We start from the raw sequence: 17,318 nt of genomic DNA, 5'->3' as shown, positions 1-17,318 counted from the left end.
TTACATCATCGATATGGAGGACGACCATTCAAGAAATGCTTCTGATATTCTACTCGGGAGACCGTTCCTAAGTATCACACGTACAAAGATTGATGTTTGAAGTGGAACCTTCATTATGGAATTTGACAGTGATGTAGTAAAATTTAATGTTTATGAGGCGATGGGTCAACCCAGTACAATGTCGAATATTTCTAGTGTCGATATTATTGAACCACTAACGAAATTTCACTTTGAGTATCATAAAGAGGACGGGTTACAAACTATACTTTACAAGAGTTTAGACCTCGATATGATGGATAAATTGGAGGAGTTAATGACGTTCAAAGAACCGATTAGTGAAACCATTATTCTATTGGAGACTCCACAATTTCCTAGAAGTCAAGGTAAATATTTTAAACTTTCTCCTTCTGAAACTAAACTCTTGCCTTCTATTTTGCAGGCTTCGGAACTGGAACTCAAACCGTTACTAGAACATTTAAGGATTCAGATAAAGGAAAAAACAAACCCGAACAGAGAAGCTCAAAGATGCCTTAATCCACCAATAATGGAGGAATTCAAAGTACACATAATGGAAGAGATAATTCTTGAAAAACCAAACGAGTAACACTCAGGTCATCGAGCCAACGACGTTAAACAAAAGCATTTTGTGGGAGGCAACCTACATTTATTTTATTTAATTTTGAATTCTAGTTTAGTTTGAGAATTAAATAAGATATTATTTTAATTCGTTTGATCGTATTATTTTCCAGGAGCAACCACCTTTAGCTGTAGACGAACAACTTCATCGCATTGAAGCTCGCCTTGAAATAAATCGATTAGGGACATATAAAATTGAGTAACCGGCATGAGGTGCTTGGGTTGTCATCTCATTTTGCGTAAAAATGTTTGATTATATCTCGAATTCGTTAAAAATAAATAAAGAGAAAGTGTCGAGTTGAGTAACCGGGGGGAGGTGCTTGGTTGTCATCTCACTTCGCGTCAAAACACTTGACTACATTTAAAAAACATAAAAACAAAAAAAATGTATATAGATATAAATAAAAGCATATATTGGGCATAACCATTTCGCATGTTTGATTGAGCCTAAATTTTGGTGAAATAGTTGAATTTGACATGCTGTTTGAGATTTTATAAAATGCTTATTGATTGAGTTTAGCAATTGTTTATTTTTTATTCACCTAATTGTTTGATGTATACTTGACTAGGAAAGGGAGTTTTGATTTTCAAAAGGATTGACAAATTATTTTTAGTGGATATCATGTTTGAGGACAAGCATCAACTAAGTAGGGGAAATTTGATAGCAAGATAAATTTGTATTTTTAATGTATTTATTTTTGGCTAATTATTGGATAAAATGCTATCAAATTTGGATTTTTTATCAAGAATGAAGTTGGTGTGCTGAATTCAAACTCTTACAAAAAGGGGTCAAATTGGAACAAAAAGCAAAGAGGAGGGCTTGATTGAAAGATTGAAGATTCAAAGATGATTGGATAAAGATTGAAGGGTTGAAGATTTTTTTTAAAAAAGTGGTTGGATAAAGATTGAAGGATTTTTTATATTGTTACAACTCTGTAACTAGTTTAAATTCTAATTTAAATTTGATTTTTAAATTTTGAATTATTTAGTGATAATATTTAGGAAAAATCTAGTTAAATTTTAGCATTAAAGGTATGTATAAATACCTAGTGGCTACAGCCAATTGAACACACTTTTACCTTAGGATTTAATAAATTCTTTATTTTTTTTCTTTCGTCACCCCTATTCTATTCTTTCAATTTTTTTTTCTTTTACTTTCAACGTTAGGTTTAATTACCTTCCAAGGCCCTTTTCCTTCCCACTTTCCATAATTCCATTCAAACCATTTATTATGATTCTTTTCAGGATTAGCTAAATCCTTTTTAGCCTTAGCTCGATTATCACGCCGACAAAGTAATCGTAAGATATGAACCCACACTAAATACTTTGCAATTCGGTATTCGCTCTCTTCGGTATTTAGGATAGTACAAATTCATCTCTCAAAGTTGATTCGATTTCAATCCAAAAAGCACGCGTTGGGTAGAAATCTTTGGTGTACAGTTGGGAAGTTGAGTCGACAGTGCTATATTCAAAATCCCGCGAACAAATTGGCGTGTTCAATTGGAATGGATTCCGTCGAGGGAGATAGTGATCAGATTTAAATGACCCACACAGTTGAGGCCGTTAATTTGAGTTGGGCTTTTCAAATCACAAGGTTGTCGAAGTCTTAAATTACGGGTACGTTCCACGTGGTTGGAAATTCGAAAAGGGTTGATTTGCAAGTGATACCGAGATCAACTACGAGAGGAAGAGTTGGCAGTTTGAGGGATCTTCGATTGCTATAACCAGCTTATCGCTTGGAAGGGAAAACCTGTTTCAAGGATCGATTCAAAATTGGAGTACACCGAGGCAAATAGTAAGCTTAAAAATATTTTATTTACCAATTTATTTTATTTTCTTAAATTTATTTTTGCATTTTTGAATTTGTTTCTATTTTATTTTATTACACTTCATATTTCTTTATTTTATTATCTTAATCAATTTAAACCCCCATTTTTATTTCTTTTTTTTCAGCACTACTACATACAAGTCGTGGGCACGACTGTGACCGCGACAGCGAATCTGGTCACAAGAAAAGGCGAAATTAGAAAACCAGCCCCTGTGGATTCGACCCTACTGCTCTATATTTCAATTTATTGTTATATTTGTCTTAGGAATTTATATTTTGTGGTTTCGACGCCCATCATGTATATATTTCAAATGGTTACTGAGTAGAAAATGGTCAATTTGTGTATTTGAGTATTGAATGAATAAAAATGGTAATGTATCATGCATGGAAAGGGTCCCTATGTAGTTTAAGTTGTATACTGAAATTATTGGTTGTGTTGAATTGTCAAGTTGAATCTTGGTATAATTCATATGTTGTTATATGTTAGGTTGAAAGCAATGCGAAATCGGATTCTTGTATTTTGCCTATGGAGTCGCGACACCAAGCATTATTGTTGTGACGTCCCTTGTTTGATGTCATGACATTAACTCGATAAAGTTTTAGAAACTTTACATTTTAGTCTTCAAAAGTGTGAAGCTAGTCTATTATCTTCAAGTTCAGGACACCATACCATGGAGTTGCGACATCGACCTAAAAAGTGTTAATACCTTGTTGTTTAGTCCTTCATTAGTCTTGAGTTATTGAAAAGAGCTTTCGTCAGCTCGTATAAACCCCAGATAGGGTAATATATTATAACATAATGATTTAATGACCATGTTAGTGGTTATAATGTATTGAATCAACAAAAAATTTGTTATAGTTGATTGTAGTTTCTTATGGAACGAATGTGACATCCTGTAGCTTGGACCCAGTGATTGAAACAGCATTTTTCAACACCACTGAATTTCAGGTTGTTACATTACAACCAAAGACAATTAAAGAACATGTACATAGAATTGGTCTTGGTTGTCTTGATGACTAAAATTTTATGATATTGTGACACTTTAAGCTCAATTATTGTGTTTCTAGAATAAAAAAAAAATTGACATATTTCTTGTTTAATTATTATGATTATCTGCACAAAATTTTGAAATAAATTAAAATATGAAAATACTTAGATAATTAAAAACCTATTAATTAGTTGTAATGTTATAGTATATGAAAAGAGGTATGTAACTTAGGGCCCCTTTGGATAGGCGATGCATTTACCTACGGTTAGTGTAAAAACAGTGGTAGCAGTGAGATTAGATACTATAGAGTGAGACAGAAAGAAAGTTAAATGCATCGCACTGGAGGTAAACGCCATCTGAAGGGGCCCTTAAACAATTTACAGCTATCATAACTCACATTTGCAATTCACTATAATATGGTAATAATGATTAGTGTTATTCTGCTATGAGAATTTGATGATTGTTCTATTAAAGTTTATTTTTATCAGATTGGCTAAGTAGAAGAATATAAGATTTTTAGCCCATTATATGGACCCAATTAAGTTAAAAATCATGTGGCCCAATTTAAAGGGAATAAGAATTTTACTTTAATAGAAATTAAATTCTATCCGTCCATTCAGTTACTTGATGGACGTATTGGATTAAATGTTGATCATTATAATTTAATCCCTGCTCTACTTATCAGGGGTTACACACAACACATAAAAATTATAGTTTCCATCGCTTAGGGTTTGTGTAAATTAAGAGAGAAATCAATTTATCGTGATTTTCTTATTTGTCAAGCTCAATAGCCAACTTCAATATTACATCACATAATTTTTAGACTTATAAAAATCATATTATTTTAAATATCTTAAAATAATTATTTATTCAATATTAAAGTTTTAGTCTGCATAATATCAAAAGATTTTTACAATTCCATCTTCAAGGTATTCATAGTTTTCTTTTCATGATGCAAACAAAATCAATTAAGTTTTAGAGATTATAAAATTAATTAATTATTGGCAATTACTTTTTAATCTAGGGATATGAAAGTTTTAATTTAATTAACCTTACTCAAAAATAAAATAAATTAAATTAAATTACATAGTCATTATTAAACCATATGTATTTATAGGTTTCTAGGTTTATAATCTAAAAATAAAAATATTAACGAGTATGAAAATTTTAAAATATTTAAGTGAAATTAAGGTCTTTTTTTTTTTTAATAAGGGGAGGGGAGGGGAGGGGGATTCTCCAAACATAGTGTCAATCAAGGCTTGATTTCACTTACCATTATAACATGGGCTCACTTGATGGTAAAACTACGGTTTTATTTTTTTTTTGTTTTTTTTTATACTCAAATTTAAATTTAAATGTATATATTTAAACTTTGGTATAATTTAATTTTTTACTTTTATAATATAATTTGAATAAATTTATAATATCATTTGAATATAAAAAAATTTATGTTAGCAAGATGTGTAAAAATAGATGATACTTTTAAAAAAAATACTCCACTTTAGAATTCTATATTGATTAAGTTAGCTATCTGATGGCATTTCAAAAATAAATTTTTTATATTATATTAAATTAAAATGTAAAGAATAAATCTAAAATTTAACCAATTGACAACAAAATAATAATTTGACTTATATATAATGAACTCTCTCTATAATAGTTTTATTTGTTTGTCAAAATTTTACTGTTATAAAGAGGTAGATATTACACATCTATAACAATATGTTGTTATAGAGAGATAATTGTTGCAAACCTACTATAAAATTTGTATTGTGAATTTACATCAAATAAAGGAAATGAGAATTATGTTAAAGAAAAGAAAAGAAAAGAATGTGAGAATCAAATCAATAAAATTGAAAGATTATAATAGATGTATGCATTATTGCTATTATGCATATTTTATTTTACCACGAGTTGTTAAATTAAAGTAATCAATTTATAAATTTATAATGTTTCAAATTCATGATAGAATATTTAATTAGGAAACATAATAGTTTATTGAATTGATGAGAAAGAATTGTATGAAACTATGATTCCACGTCATCCTTATCATTTTCCAATGAGAGAATGACAAATTAGATTTGAATTTTAGTAGTTTTAGTTGGATTTGAATTTTTTGGGAAGAAAAAGCTGAAAAGCAAGAGGAAAAATCTTATTTATCATTCTCCCATTAAAAAGAGATAAAGGAAATAATAGTTTCATACAATCTCTTTTCTTAAATTGATATTTTAATTCCACTCATTGAAGATTATTTTCATTTAATAAAATATTATTAATAGAATTTTTCATCTGAAAATTAAACATTTTAATAAAATAATATTTTAATTAAAATTATTTTTAATAAATTATATTTAATAGGTATGTTTATATGAAACAACTATAAGTTTACTTAAAATTTTAAATAATATATTATTATAGAGAACTAATTTAATCGTGAATGTAATTCATAACTATATATGTTGTTATTATAAGTAAAAAATTATTACAGTTGATTAAAATAAAATATAAAAGTTGATTTTATTAAAAACTTGATTGTTATAACGAAATGTTGTTAAAAGGGAATAACTATTATAGAGTGGAATTACTGTAGTAAAAGGAAACTAAGAAGAAATGTCAAATTGAGGGGCTAAACTCAAGCAAAATAAGTCCGAAGCTGAAGTCGGCTGCTAAAATAAAATGAACATCAGGCTTGACTAGAATCCAATAGTGTGCCGACGATCATCACCTCCCTTTTCTGTCACGGAAGCCGACGGAGAGCCTCCGTCAGAACAAAATGGCGAAACAAGACAGAATCGGAGGAGCACTTAGCGACCATAGAAGTTCGGGAAATGTTTGTGAGAACCCACTCACAGCCTGGATTGGAATTTAAAAGAGAAACAAAGTGGATTGCATTGCATTGCTTACCAACAAAATATCCAAATTTGCTTTTGAACCTAGCAACAACTTAAAAGACGTGTGGATTGAAGGCTAACTTGCAGTTTAAGCTAGTAATAATAATATCGGATTTAGTTCTGTTTATTTAGATTATCATAATATCATATATTCAGCATTCCAATCTCTCCCACCAAACATTCAAAAAGTCCAATTAATATGTATATTCATCTTTCTTGTTATCACTTTTGGTTTTCAAAGTGAATCGTGAATAATTTCAAGTTACTCTCCATAATGCAAGTCTTAATTTGTATTTATGTACACGATATTTTTTGAGAAGAAAATATTTTCTTCGTTTTGTATGCCCTTCTTAACCAAAGATTTCTTTATTGTAGACTTTGAAATCTCCACAACATCCCTTTTAGCAATGCTACATATAATTGTACATGACTAAAAACATAATTTCAACATTTGGGATTGTTTGTTCTTAAAATTTATTTATTGTAAGAGCAAAACTCAAACGCATGAGAAATTGCCTTCTACTGATTCGAAATGGAAGATTAACATTACTGAGATATGATGTAAAAAACTTGAACTCCCCCAATTGTCGAGTCAAACATTTATCACATTATCTAAACAAATCACAACTTTTAGATCTATATTCCTCAAAAGCATGACAAAAAAACATATCTTTTTTCAAAGTTAGAATATGTGGTGGCAAGCCATTTGGATAAAAAGAAATTCAAGAATTCTTTTTGATAGATTTTATGAGGATAATCTCCAAATGAATAATAGATGTGCTCAGTCTCAAGATATTTATCAATAATCTTCTAATTAAGCTTGTACTTACACAGGGAAAGAAGAGTTGGTATTGAGTTATTGTTTTTTTTAGTACAAATTAATTTGTGATTTCAACTCAGTCATATATTTAAATAATAGTATAGATAATTAAATTTGAAGTGAGATAGAAAGCCAATAATATTTTCCTAGGTAAAACTATCTTAATCTAATTGAGTGAGGTCACTCAAATAGTTTGGTTTTTTATCGCAATCGACTCAACCCAAGCTTCAGGGCAGCTTGAACTCCACTTGGCTATACAATTACTTGGTACCTGAGAACAAAGATAATAAGGAATGCAACAAAGACTATATTTTATTACAGCACAATAGAACATCAGCGATGAAGACAGAGGAAGTAGGAACAGCGGTAAAATTACTTTCTACTAGTAATGAACAATCAATTGTTGTCTTTAAATAGAAATAAAAAGTCGTCCGGATGAATGCAACTTTCTATAACCAAGCGAACAGCAAGTAGACATTTGACCTTCACTCCGGACACAAGCTAGTAATGAGAAACTGCACCACTAACCTGGTAATGAAGATATCCACTCCAGCTGTTTTTGCAGTCGAATAAAAAAGAGACCCGTCCACGACTCTTAACACTCACACCCTGTTGATCTCCGTGACCGTCCACCACCCGCAACATCAATGGTTTCAGGAATGTATCTTTGGCCGTGATCAAAACAACAATTGGAACACAACCAATTAGAAATCCAACAAAAAAAGTGGTTACCCATCTTAATATTATATTCATAATGTTTTTCTATAAACTAATCGCACATATAAATGAACATCACATTTTTCTCTGTTTTATCAAACTGGTCACTGAAATATCCTATTTCAGCATATTACACGCGGAACTATAAAGGGTTCAATTTGTTATTCAACTTTAACAACAACCCATGATCCATGAGTACAGGGAAGCAAATGAATCTCATGCACATAAATCAGAGCTCTCTGAGGACGAATCTAGACAACAAAGTAGTTCAAAACTGGAATTAAGCTACTCAATTAATGGCGTGGATAAGTCACAATGCAAGATGAATCTACCACATAATTTGCTGAGCAATGTCTTCATCTAAAAAGCATTCAACGGTAATTGAAGTACAAATTGATACATCATAGAAAAATCAGTTCACATATTTTTTGCAAGTCTACTCTATTTGTCATCTTCTTCTACTTTAATATTTTATTTTATTTCTCCGAAAACTGACTCATCAGCATTAACATTTTATTAAGCATACATGTTTCTTTGTGGAACATCATTGATTTCTGCAAAATTTGCTTCCGAAAATCAAACATCTCTTAGTAAGACAAAGAACATAAGTACAAGAACAGAACTCCCTTCTATTCACTATTTTTCTATTTACAAAAGAAAAAGAAAAAGAAAAAAAACACCAATAAAACAAAGCCTAAAATATTCAGACCCATATGATACTTACATTTCTTCTTCAGGTTCATTTTTCAAAGCATTTTTAGTTATGCACTCAAATGCTGCATCAACATTGAATCCTTCTTTTGCAGAGGTCTCAAAATACGGTATGTTTCCCTTTGAAGCACACCATGCTTTTACTTTCTTTTCAGAAACCTAAACCAGAAAGAAATAATCACATTCTTAAACTGTCAGAAAACTAAGTCACACACTCCTATTTGACACTATGAAAGGTTTAGGTGCAAGCCGAGAGGAGAAATGCATATGGGGAGGGCGCATGACAGCTTACCACTCGACTATTGCCACCATCAACATCAACCTTATTTCCCAGCACAACAAACGGAAAATTTTCGGGGTCAGATGGACTGGCCTGAACATTTAACATTCTCAACATTATTACTTCATTCTTCCAATTAAAATATTCTACACGTCATGTAGTAGAAAGTTACCTGAATCAGAAACTCTTCACGCCAATTATTAAGATTATCAAAGGACTTCATTACATTTACGTCATACACGAGTACACAGCAATCGGCACCTCGATAGAAGGCCACACCTAAACTTTGAAATCTTTCCTGCCCAGCAGTATCCCATATCTACACACACAAATAGAGAATCAATGCCAACAAATGTAAAGAAGGCTTATTCTCAATACTTCCAATCAAAATAAAAATCTTCACAAAGAAGAGATAAAGGTTGGCTTGGTTACTACCGGTGTTATATGAACTTAGAAGTGAGTGTCTATCGTGAATGTCACTCAAACATATTTATAGCTTATTTATTTGTAAAAACAAGAAAATAAGTTGTTTCTATTTCGAAAAGAACAACATTTTACCTGCAATGTAAACAGTCTATCTTCATATTGAACCTCTTTTGTCAAAAAATCGGCTCCGATCGTCGCTTTGTACTGATTACTAAACTTACGATTAACATACCTAATTCAAATAAAAAATAATAATAACTAGAACACTAGAACGAACAATTTTAAATTTCAAAAACCTAAGAAAAAGTTTTAAAGATTACTGATTCATGAGAGATGTCTTTCCAACCCTAGAAATTTAAAAATCAAAAGAAAAGGCTTGTCAACAAAAATCAAAATCAAAATGGAAATCAATGAAAATTTAATAAAAAGTTAAATTCTAATGTAAACAATAAATCTAAGACTTAAAGTGAGATGATAATAAGATTTACCCACTGTTACCGAGAATTATGACCTTTAGAAGCATACGCCGACAAGAAGCCATGGGATTCAATTTCGACTTTGATTATTAAGCTTAGTATTTTATATATATTTTTAATAACATCTATAATTTCAGAGAAACTTAAGAGGAACTGAAAATTCGAGTGATCTTTTCCTCCAAAAAAAATCCAAATTCTGTTGCAAACAGTTACAAGTTCTTCAGTTTTCTGCCACCCAAACTCGATTCTTTTCCAAAAATGCCCCTATTTGAAATCTAATTTGCATTCGCTTAAAAAACTAGTATGGTTTCAGTAACCTTCATGTTGGATGGATTGATTCTTTTTACCAAATTATAGACCGAATATTTAAAGGTAAAAATATGTTTTGATTACATTTTAAATTTAATCTCAATAGTTTCATTTTCTAGAAATTTAGTATTTTAATTTTTGGATTTAAAATTTTAGTCCATTTGTTAACACCGCTACAAGTTTTTTGTTAAACTCGTTGGTGTAACATATTAAAAACTAAAAAAATATTACTCAATTGACAACCATATAAAAAAAAGTTGATATTGTAATAGGCTTAAATTTAATAAAGAAGTTTTATAGTGTTGTCAATTCTTAAAATTCACATCAATATATTTTAATCAAAATAAAGTATTTAGACTAGCTAGAAAAGTTGAATATCAAATTATGTAAAAAAATAAGTATAAAGATAAAATTTCAAATTTGAACATAGCATAGGGACTAAATTTGAAAATTGACCATTATTATTTAATCTAAAAAGAAGAAACAAACACTATGTATTTGGACATGTATACTTAAACCTTTTAATTAAAATAAAATATTTAGATTATAAAAGTTGAGGTACAAAATTATGTGTTCTACCCCAAACTCAACACTAATGATAAATTTGAATGTAAGATGTCACATTTATTATCGAAGCAACTTAGACGATGATCATCCATTTCATCAAGTTTAGTAATTAATTTTAAAATATTTTTATAAAAACATAAAAATTAATAAATTCAATTATAGAACTTTAAAATAATGTTGAAACCATTTAAAATCAAGTTATTAGGGTTTGAAAGTGTTCAAAACCAAAAACGAGTCTGGAAATGTCAAGAATACTCAAAACAAGGGACTAGTATCAACACCTCTATCCCTGGAGCCAAAAATTGCCTTAAAACCCACTTGTTCTGATACCTAGGAGCTTAATGCTAAAATATGAACTTAAAGGACTCAAAAATTAAGTTTAAAACATAAAATACACCAACCAGAATACCTTTAAACAAAATGAACATAAAACATGCTAAAGAACAACCAATTACAAGGAAAATTCCTTCATGAAACCTACTTAAATTGAACCATCTTTTATCTCAAACATGCTCATCATATAGACATTTACATACACAAAGCATAACCTTCATTTATGCCATATGAAAATACCATTCCAGCAATTAAAAGCATCTTATAAGACTCATATAGTTCCATAAACATAGGTACATGTCATTTACTAAGAATTTTGAAACTAGACTTTACAATCATATGGTTGAACTGAGACATGAGCCATTGGATGCCGTGGAACATCATGAGAAATTCAAAAAGTCTACTCAACACCTACACACGAAACAAACATATTAACACATTGAGCATTGAAAGCTCAGTAATGTTAATATAATTTGATTTCAAAACATAAAAGTATTAACAACTAAAGCATACCAACATAACATTATAATATATCATAAAATCAAGTTTCATAATATCCAACCATAAACACATGGTAACATATCATTATATCATGTCACCCTTAATGTATTTGAACTTGCACTATCCATGATCTTTCACATATCACTTTTCCCAAAGTTCATCATATGAACACATAATTGAATAACATCTATGAATTCATCTTCAAGGTATTCAAACATTGTCAATTAGCTTTTATACACACATATACACACATCATATTTCAATGTCATTAAAAAATTCATATCACAAATCATTATATCATTGAACTATTTTGTTTTGCCACATTTCATTGTCATATCTTAGTCCTTATTAACCGAATAAAGACTTAAGAATGGATACACAGATTTATCCACCAACACACCAAATATATTCTCTTGACCCTCAAGGTATTTGTTAGCTCGATTAATCAACTCGAAATTGCCAATAAGGGGTGAGTTAGCCTTTTAAAAATTTTTGGTAGCTAAGAGAATAAATAGAGACGATGAACATTATGGTATATAATAGTTTGGCCAGAATGGCCTATTCCACTACCTTAGTTTTCCACAACTAGGGATTTTTCCAAATTCTCTAATTTGACAACCTTTGAGGATAAGGTTGAACCTTACAAAATCTCTTAAGGTTTCTACCCAAACCTTTAGACAAAACCCTCTCAAAGAGTGAATACAAATAACAAACTAAGAAGTAATCCTTACAAGATCAGAGTGTTTGTAAATTAAGCACAAATACAAAGAGAAACACTTGATTTGAATGAATACAACGTAAGCTCACAAGTGTGTATAAAGAAAACTGTTGAGAATTGAAAGCACAAGGATGTTTTGATTTATCTTTAAGCTTGATAATCTTTCTTGTTGTTGTAGGGCCTTTGAAAGATGATATTTATACCCTCCAATTGATTTTCAACCGTTGTAGTTGTTAGAGAAATTAATAGAGTTGTTGGGGATGAAATAACCAATGCATTTAATTCACTTGCAACCATGAGTATCGATACTTGCTAAAAAATGTATCAATATTTTTAGCATTTAATGCAAAATTCAGTGATAGTTGGAGCTAGAAATATCAACAGCGGTAAACTTTTATTGATACCACATGAAAAGTATCGATAATGGATCGATACTTGGCTAAAATCTTTGAGAACTAGAATGTCAATTTAGTATCAATTTTTGGAGAGGTATTGATATTTTAGAAACTATTGATGCAGGCCAAAAAGTCGAGCAATATTGAATTGTTTTAAAATAGTTTTAACTCGATTGAAACCATTTTAACTTGATTAAAAGTTGATTCAAAAAGTTTTCTAAGAGTTCAAATTAGTAAGTTCAAAATTATATCTCTTAGAAACATTTGAAATACAATTTTGCCAATTTTGGTTCAACTTTAGCTTTTATTCACAAACATTTTAATTTTTATATAAAAATTATCAAATAAAGCTTGGTATAACAATATTAAATAAGAGTAATATATTCTCGACCCTTAGGGTATTATATGAGATCACTCCTACTCTTAGAGTATTATATGAGATTTTAATAAAATGCGCACAAGCACTAAAGCTTTATTTGACACAAACGAATCTTATGACATGCCAACTATATCCAAAACTCTATCTGACATCGTATAATAGAACATTCTCAATATAATTTATCATCAAAACAAATTTCATTATAGTTTTCATCATGGTATTATAATCACAAATATATTCATGCTTAACATAACACCAACCATTTCCAAGGTCATTAAGCATAGTCATACATTTTATACCAACAATCATCACTACTAATTCCTTAGTTTAACTACTTATTAAGATCATGTAAGAAAAGCAAATTACGTTAGCACAAACTATAATCGTTACTCATAAATCGCCTTTTCCTTTCCTTTATTTTTTGAGGTCTCAGCTACGTCTTTAGTTACTTGATATTTCAAATATTAAAACAAAGTTAGTAACAAATTTATACGAAAACATCATTAAAATCAAACATGACACATATTAGTTTAACTTGACTATCTAAAATCCTAATGTCTAATTTTCACATAACTCAAAATTCTCCCATCTAATTCCGACTTTAAAAATATAATCTAAGGACTTCAAGCTATCCAAAAACATGTTCATTGCTCAACGTTCTTTTCATTCTCTCACTAAGCTCCCTTAAGCTCAATAATGGCCATTAAAACAACCTTAACATAATTTTGTTTTAACTTCATTTTTAGTTTACTTTCTTTACTCAAAACTCATTCCTATCATGAACAAAGTTTAAAACTACTAAACATTCATAACCAAAGCTTTATCTCTTTAGACTTTCTAAGCGTTTTCTTATCAAATCCTGCATTCACTTGAACGAGTTCACTCATATCTATCATTTTAAGCATTAATCTAAAAATAATTTTAAAGAAAAGAATACTAACCTTTTGAATTGAAACCGACAACAATGGAGAAGAAGACTTGAGAATTTTTCTTTCCTTTCTTTTTCTGTCATTGGGAAAATATGAATGAACCAACTCTCTTTCATATTTCCTTTATGTTTTTCCTTTAATAATCAAATAAAAATTATTTAAATTATCTCATCTAATGGCTATAATCACTTATGAGAAAAGTTAGTGGATATTAATGAAGTTGGTTAAAGCTTCCTACTACCTTAATTTAAATGTTGGGCTAATTGCACCTAAGAGCTATGCTTAATTATCCACTTGATTCCTCAAATTTTGCTAATTCTACAATTGAGTCTGTATGCACTAACATTAGCAATTGGACTTTTATGATTTAGTCCCTAAGCTTTAATTAACAATTTTCTTGGTTAAATTGCTCAACTGATCTTCAATATCTTTTCATATTAACTTCGTTAATCTTTATATTTCTTCCATATAGACTCATTATATGGAAATGAGGTTTTGAAACTGCATTTTTTGACACTGGTAAAAGTTGAGTCGTTAGACTTTCGATTGAGTGTAACGACCCCAAAATTCTTTATTTACCATACAATGCTTTTCCTTAAAATTTAGCCAACATTTTGATATAAAATTATGGTTTTTATTGACTTATTTATATTTTAATTATTGAAAATTTTGGAGTAAGTGTTTTAAGTCATTTTATGAATTTTGGGCTCAATTGAATAAAAATATGAGCTAAAGGGCAAAATGGTAATTTTTACATCAAGATTATTTTAGTCAATTAGGACAAAATTATGATTAAATATTAGGTTATATGTGAGAGTGATGATTGGATGATGATTTGACTTTTAGACTCCATTCATGTTCATAAAAATTAATTTTGGCCACAAACTATAAGTTTTTGACCGTATGATGTATTTTAAAATGATAAAATGGATGGAATAACCCCCCATATTTCTCTATAACTAGTTGGCCACCATAGAAGTGTTGGATCGCCAGCACCCCTATGGCGCAGCGGAAAAATAAAAATTCGACGATCCCAACCAGGAATCCATGTGTGAGGAACGAATCGGGGTGAAAAGGTTGCGAAATTACCTAATGTTTATTTAGAGTTGACAGTAACGCCTCAACAATGAGTAGTCTGATCTACTGTCGAACCAAGCCACAATCTATCGTGATCTCGGCCTCTACGTAATCCACCCAGTTGACTACGAACGGAAGAAATCCCCAGAACAGTTTTGAAAGTGATTTTCTTTGACGGCTACTAGACCCAAGCCAAGGAAAAACGGGATCCTTATAAATCTTTTATTTTTAGGGTTTTTTTAGGAATTAAATAAATATAATAATATTTTAAATCGAAAATTATAATTACATTAATTATAATATAATTTGATAAACCATATTTTATTTGAATTCATATGCTAACCAAATTCATGTCCTCATTATCGTACAACAACCTTGTACATAATGTGTTGGAAATTTGATTATCGAATTAAATTAATTCTATAATTAATTTAATTCAAGCGACCCCCAAAAACAATACCAACTATGTCTTATTCCGTTCATTTCAACTATAGGGTGTGACCACAGGTTCTGTAACGTTAGCGATAATACTAGAACGATTCCAATGTTACAAACAATGAGTGGCATCTAGCAATGCATCATTGCTACCTAAGTCACAAGAGATCATGATTCGACATAACCTTTTTATGATTAACCTTTTATGCAATAATCCTTAAGTCTTTTATCTCTGGATTGGACACAAGGCATGGAATAGTCACACTTGCATAGTCCAGTCCATGTTTCTTGATATCTTAAGCAGACTACGATATACAAATAAGTATGACATCTCAAATCAACTTATTTGAGCATGGCCATGCATTTCTATTCTCACTTAATCAAGTGGCCTAAGATACTATCCCATTATGTAGGAGTGACTTATTCTATATCGACCAACCATATCCCTCTACATCGATTGTGGTATATCCAACATCAGCCTTTATAGAACAACCAGTTACGGTGTATGTTTGACTGTATCAAGATATACTACTCACGATGTTGGGATTATGATGATCTCAAGTCTGAGGATCATATACATATTAATCACAACGAGTAATGTCGTGACAATTACATAATAATCCAAGAAACATACTCATAATGGGTCAGTCCAATATGTTGTTCTCTAACACACATATTCATGCATCGATTCTGACATTCCATATCAATGACAACTCTTTATCATCAATCAACTGCATGTTAGTCTTAATGCATTATCATTGTCCTATCCAACAATAATACTTGACTAAGGATCTTTTAAGAATAATCATATTATTCTTAGGACATTATTATAAAACAGTTTATTTATACACACAGAAAAGAAACTGAAATAATAATGGTAACGTCTTATATTAATAAACATGATAAATAAAGTATGTTATTACAACCATCTCATGATTGATCTTTGGGCATACTATAACAAGAAGAGTGGGAAAAATCTCTCCATCTTCATTCCTTACCATTTTCTACTCATTTTTTCTTCAAACCTTCAATAATTTTCTTCTTTCTCTTGTAAAATCTACTCATGGAAACCATATCCGATCCACTAATAATCATCATCATCATCAATTCCATCATCCAGTCACCTAAGGTTTGAGCTCTAGCGTGAGAATATTAATCTAGTGTGAGAAAATGTGAGCAAGGTAAGAGCTCTTGTCATTTTAGCATCTTGTCATCTAATTTTTTTATATATATGATATTATTTTGTTGTTAAGCCATTAAAATGATCATTAAATGTTGATATCATGTTTTGAATACGTGTATTTATGATGTTTTGTATAGTTGGTAAAGAGAAAGTGGTTTCTAGAGAGGGCTCTAGCAAAGGAAAAGAAAAGATTGTAAACTAAAAGCTATTGGAGAAGCTATTCTCCTATTTTCTCATTTTGAAAGGTAAGTTTCTATGAAATGTACTATACTTCATTGCTTGTGTGTTTTAATATGGTTTTAAATGTGTTAAATATGTTTAACACTATGTGAAATATGTTTCATGGCAAATTTTAATATGGTATGCTTGCTAGTGAATTGATTGATTATATTACTAAGCCTAATGGGCATAACTATAATGTAATAAATAAAATTTAATTATGAGTATGATGAGTTATGTATGAGACATTAGCAAAAAGCATGAATTTGTTATAATAAGATATGAAAATGAGAAATATGAGGTTTAATGACTCCCATTTTGGTTATAAATTGAATTGATGTGATTTCCTTTGGGTTGATAGGGACATAGGAAAATTATAGCATTTATATTTAAATTGCCTTAAAGTCTATGTGAACTAGAAAGGTTAGCATACGATGGCATGCCAATTAAAGTCTCATGTGTATATTTTAGTAGAGTTTTATACTGGTTTTATGAGGGG

At 30.0% G+C, this 17,318-nt stretch overlaps 1 protein-coding gene across 3 annotated transcripts; it reads right to left on the bottom strand.

Moving 5' to 3' along the window:
• Positions 1–7,125: 7,125 nt before the first annotated feature.
• On the bottom strand, positions 7,126–10,072 carry LOC105788062 (ras-related protein Rab7). Of its 3 annotated transcripts, none has more exons than XR_001131856.2 (8): positions 9,787–10,071; positions 9,619–9,645; positions 9,431–9,530; positions 9,045–9,191; positions 8,885–8,965; positions 8,606–8,751; positions 7,693–7,829; positions 7,126–7,435 (listed from the first exon to the last, which is right to left on the bottom strand). XR_001131856.2 is itself a non-coding variant. In XM_012614764.2 (7 exons), exons 1-7 carry the CDS (start codon positions 9,837–9,839, stop codon positions 7,760–7,762), a joined length of 624 nt encoding a protein of 207 aa, XP_012470218.1. In that variant the 5' UTR covers positions 9,840–10,072; the 3' UTR covers positions 7,454–7,759. The 3 variants fall into 3 exon arrangements, 1 of the variants encoding a protein (XP_012470218.1); XR_008192471.1 differs by having other exon boundaries at positions 9,810–10,070; XM_012614764.2 differs by lacking the exon at positions 7,126–7,435 and having other exon boundaries at positions 7,454–7,829; positions 9,787–10,072.
• Between the last annotated feature and the right edge of the window lie 7,246 nt (positions 10,073–17,318).

Source organism: Gossypium raimondii, chromosome 2 (genome assembly GCF_025698545.1).
Source record: "Gossypium raimondii isolate GPD5lz chromosome 2, ASM2569854v1, whole genome shotgun sequence".
Lineage (NCBI taxonomy): Eukaryota > Viridiplantae > Streptophyta > Magnoliopsida > Malvales > Malvaceae > Gossypium > Gossypium raimondii.
The sequence above is the reverse complement of the archived record's forward strand: the minus strand, read 5'-3'. Positions and strand labels throughout refer to the sequence as shown.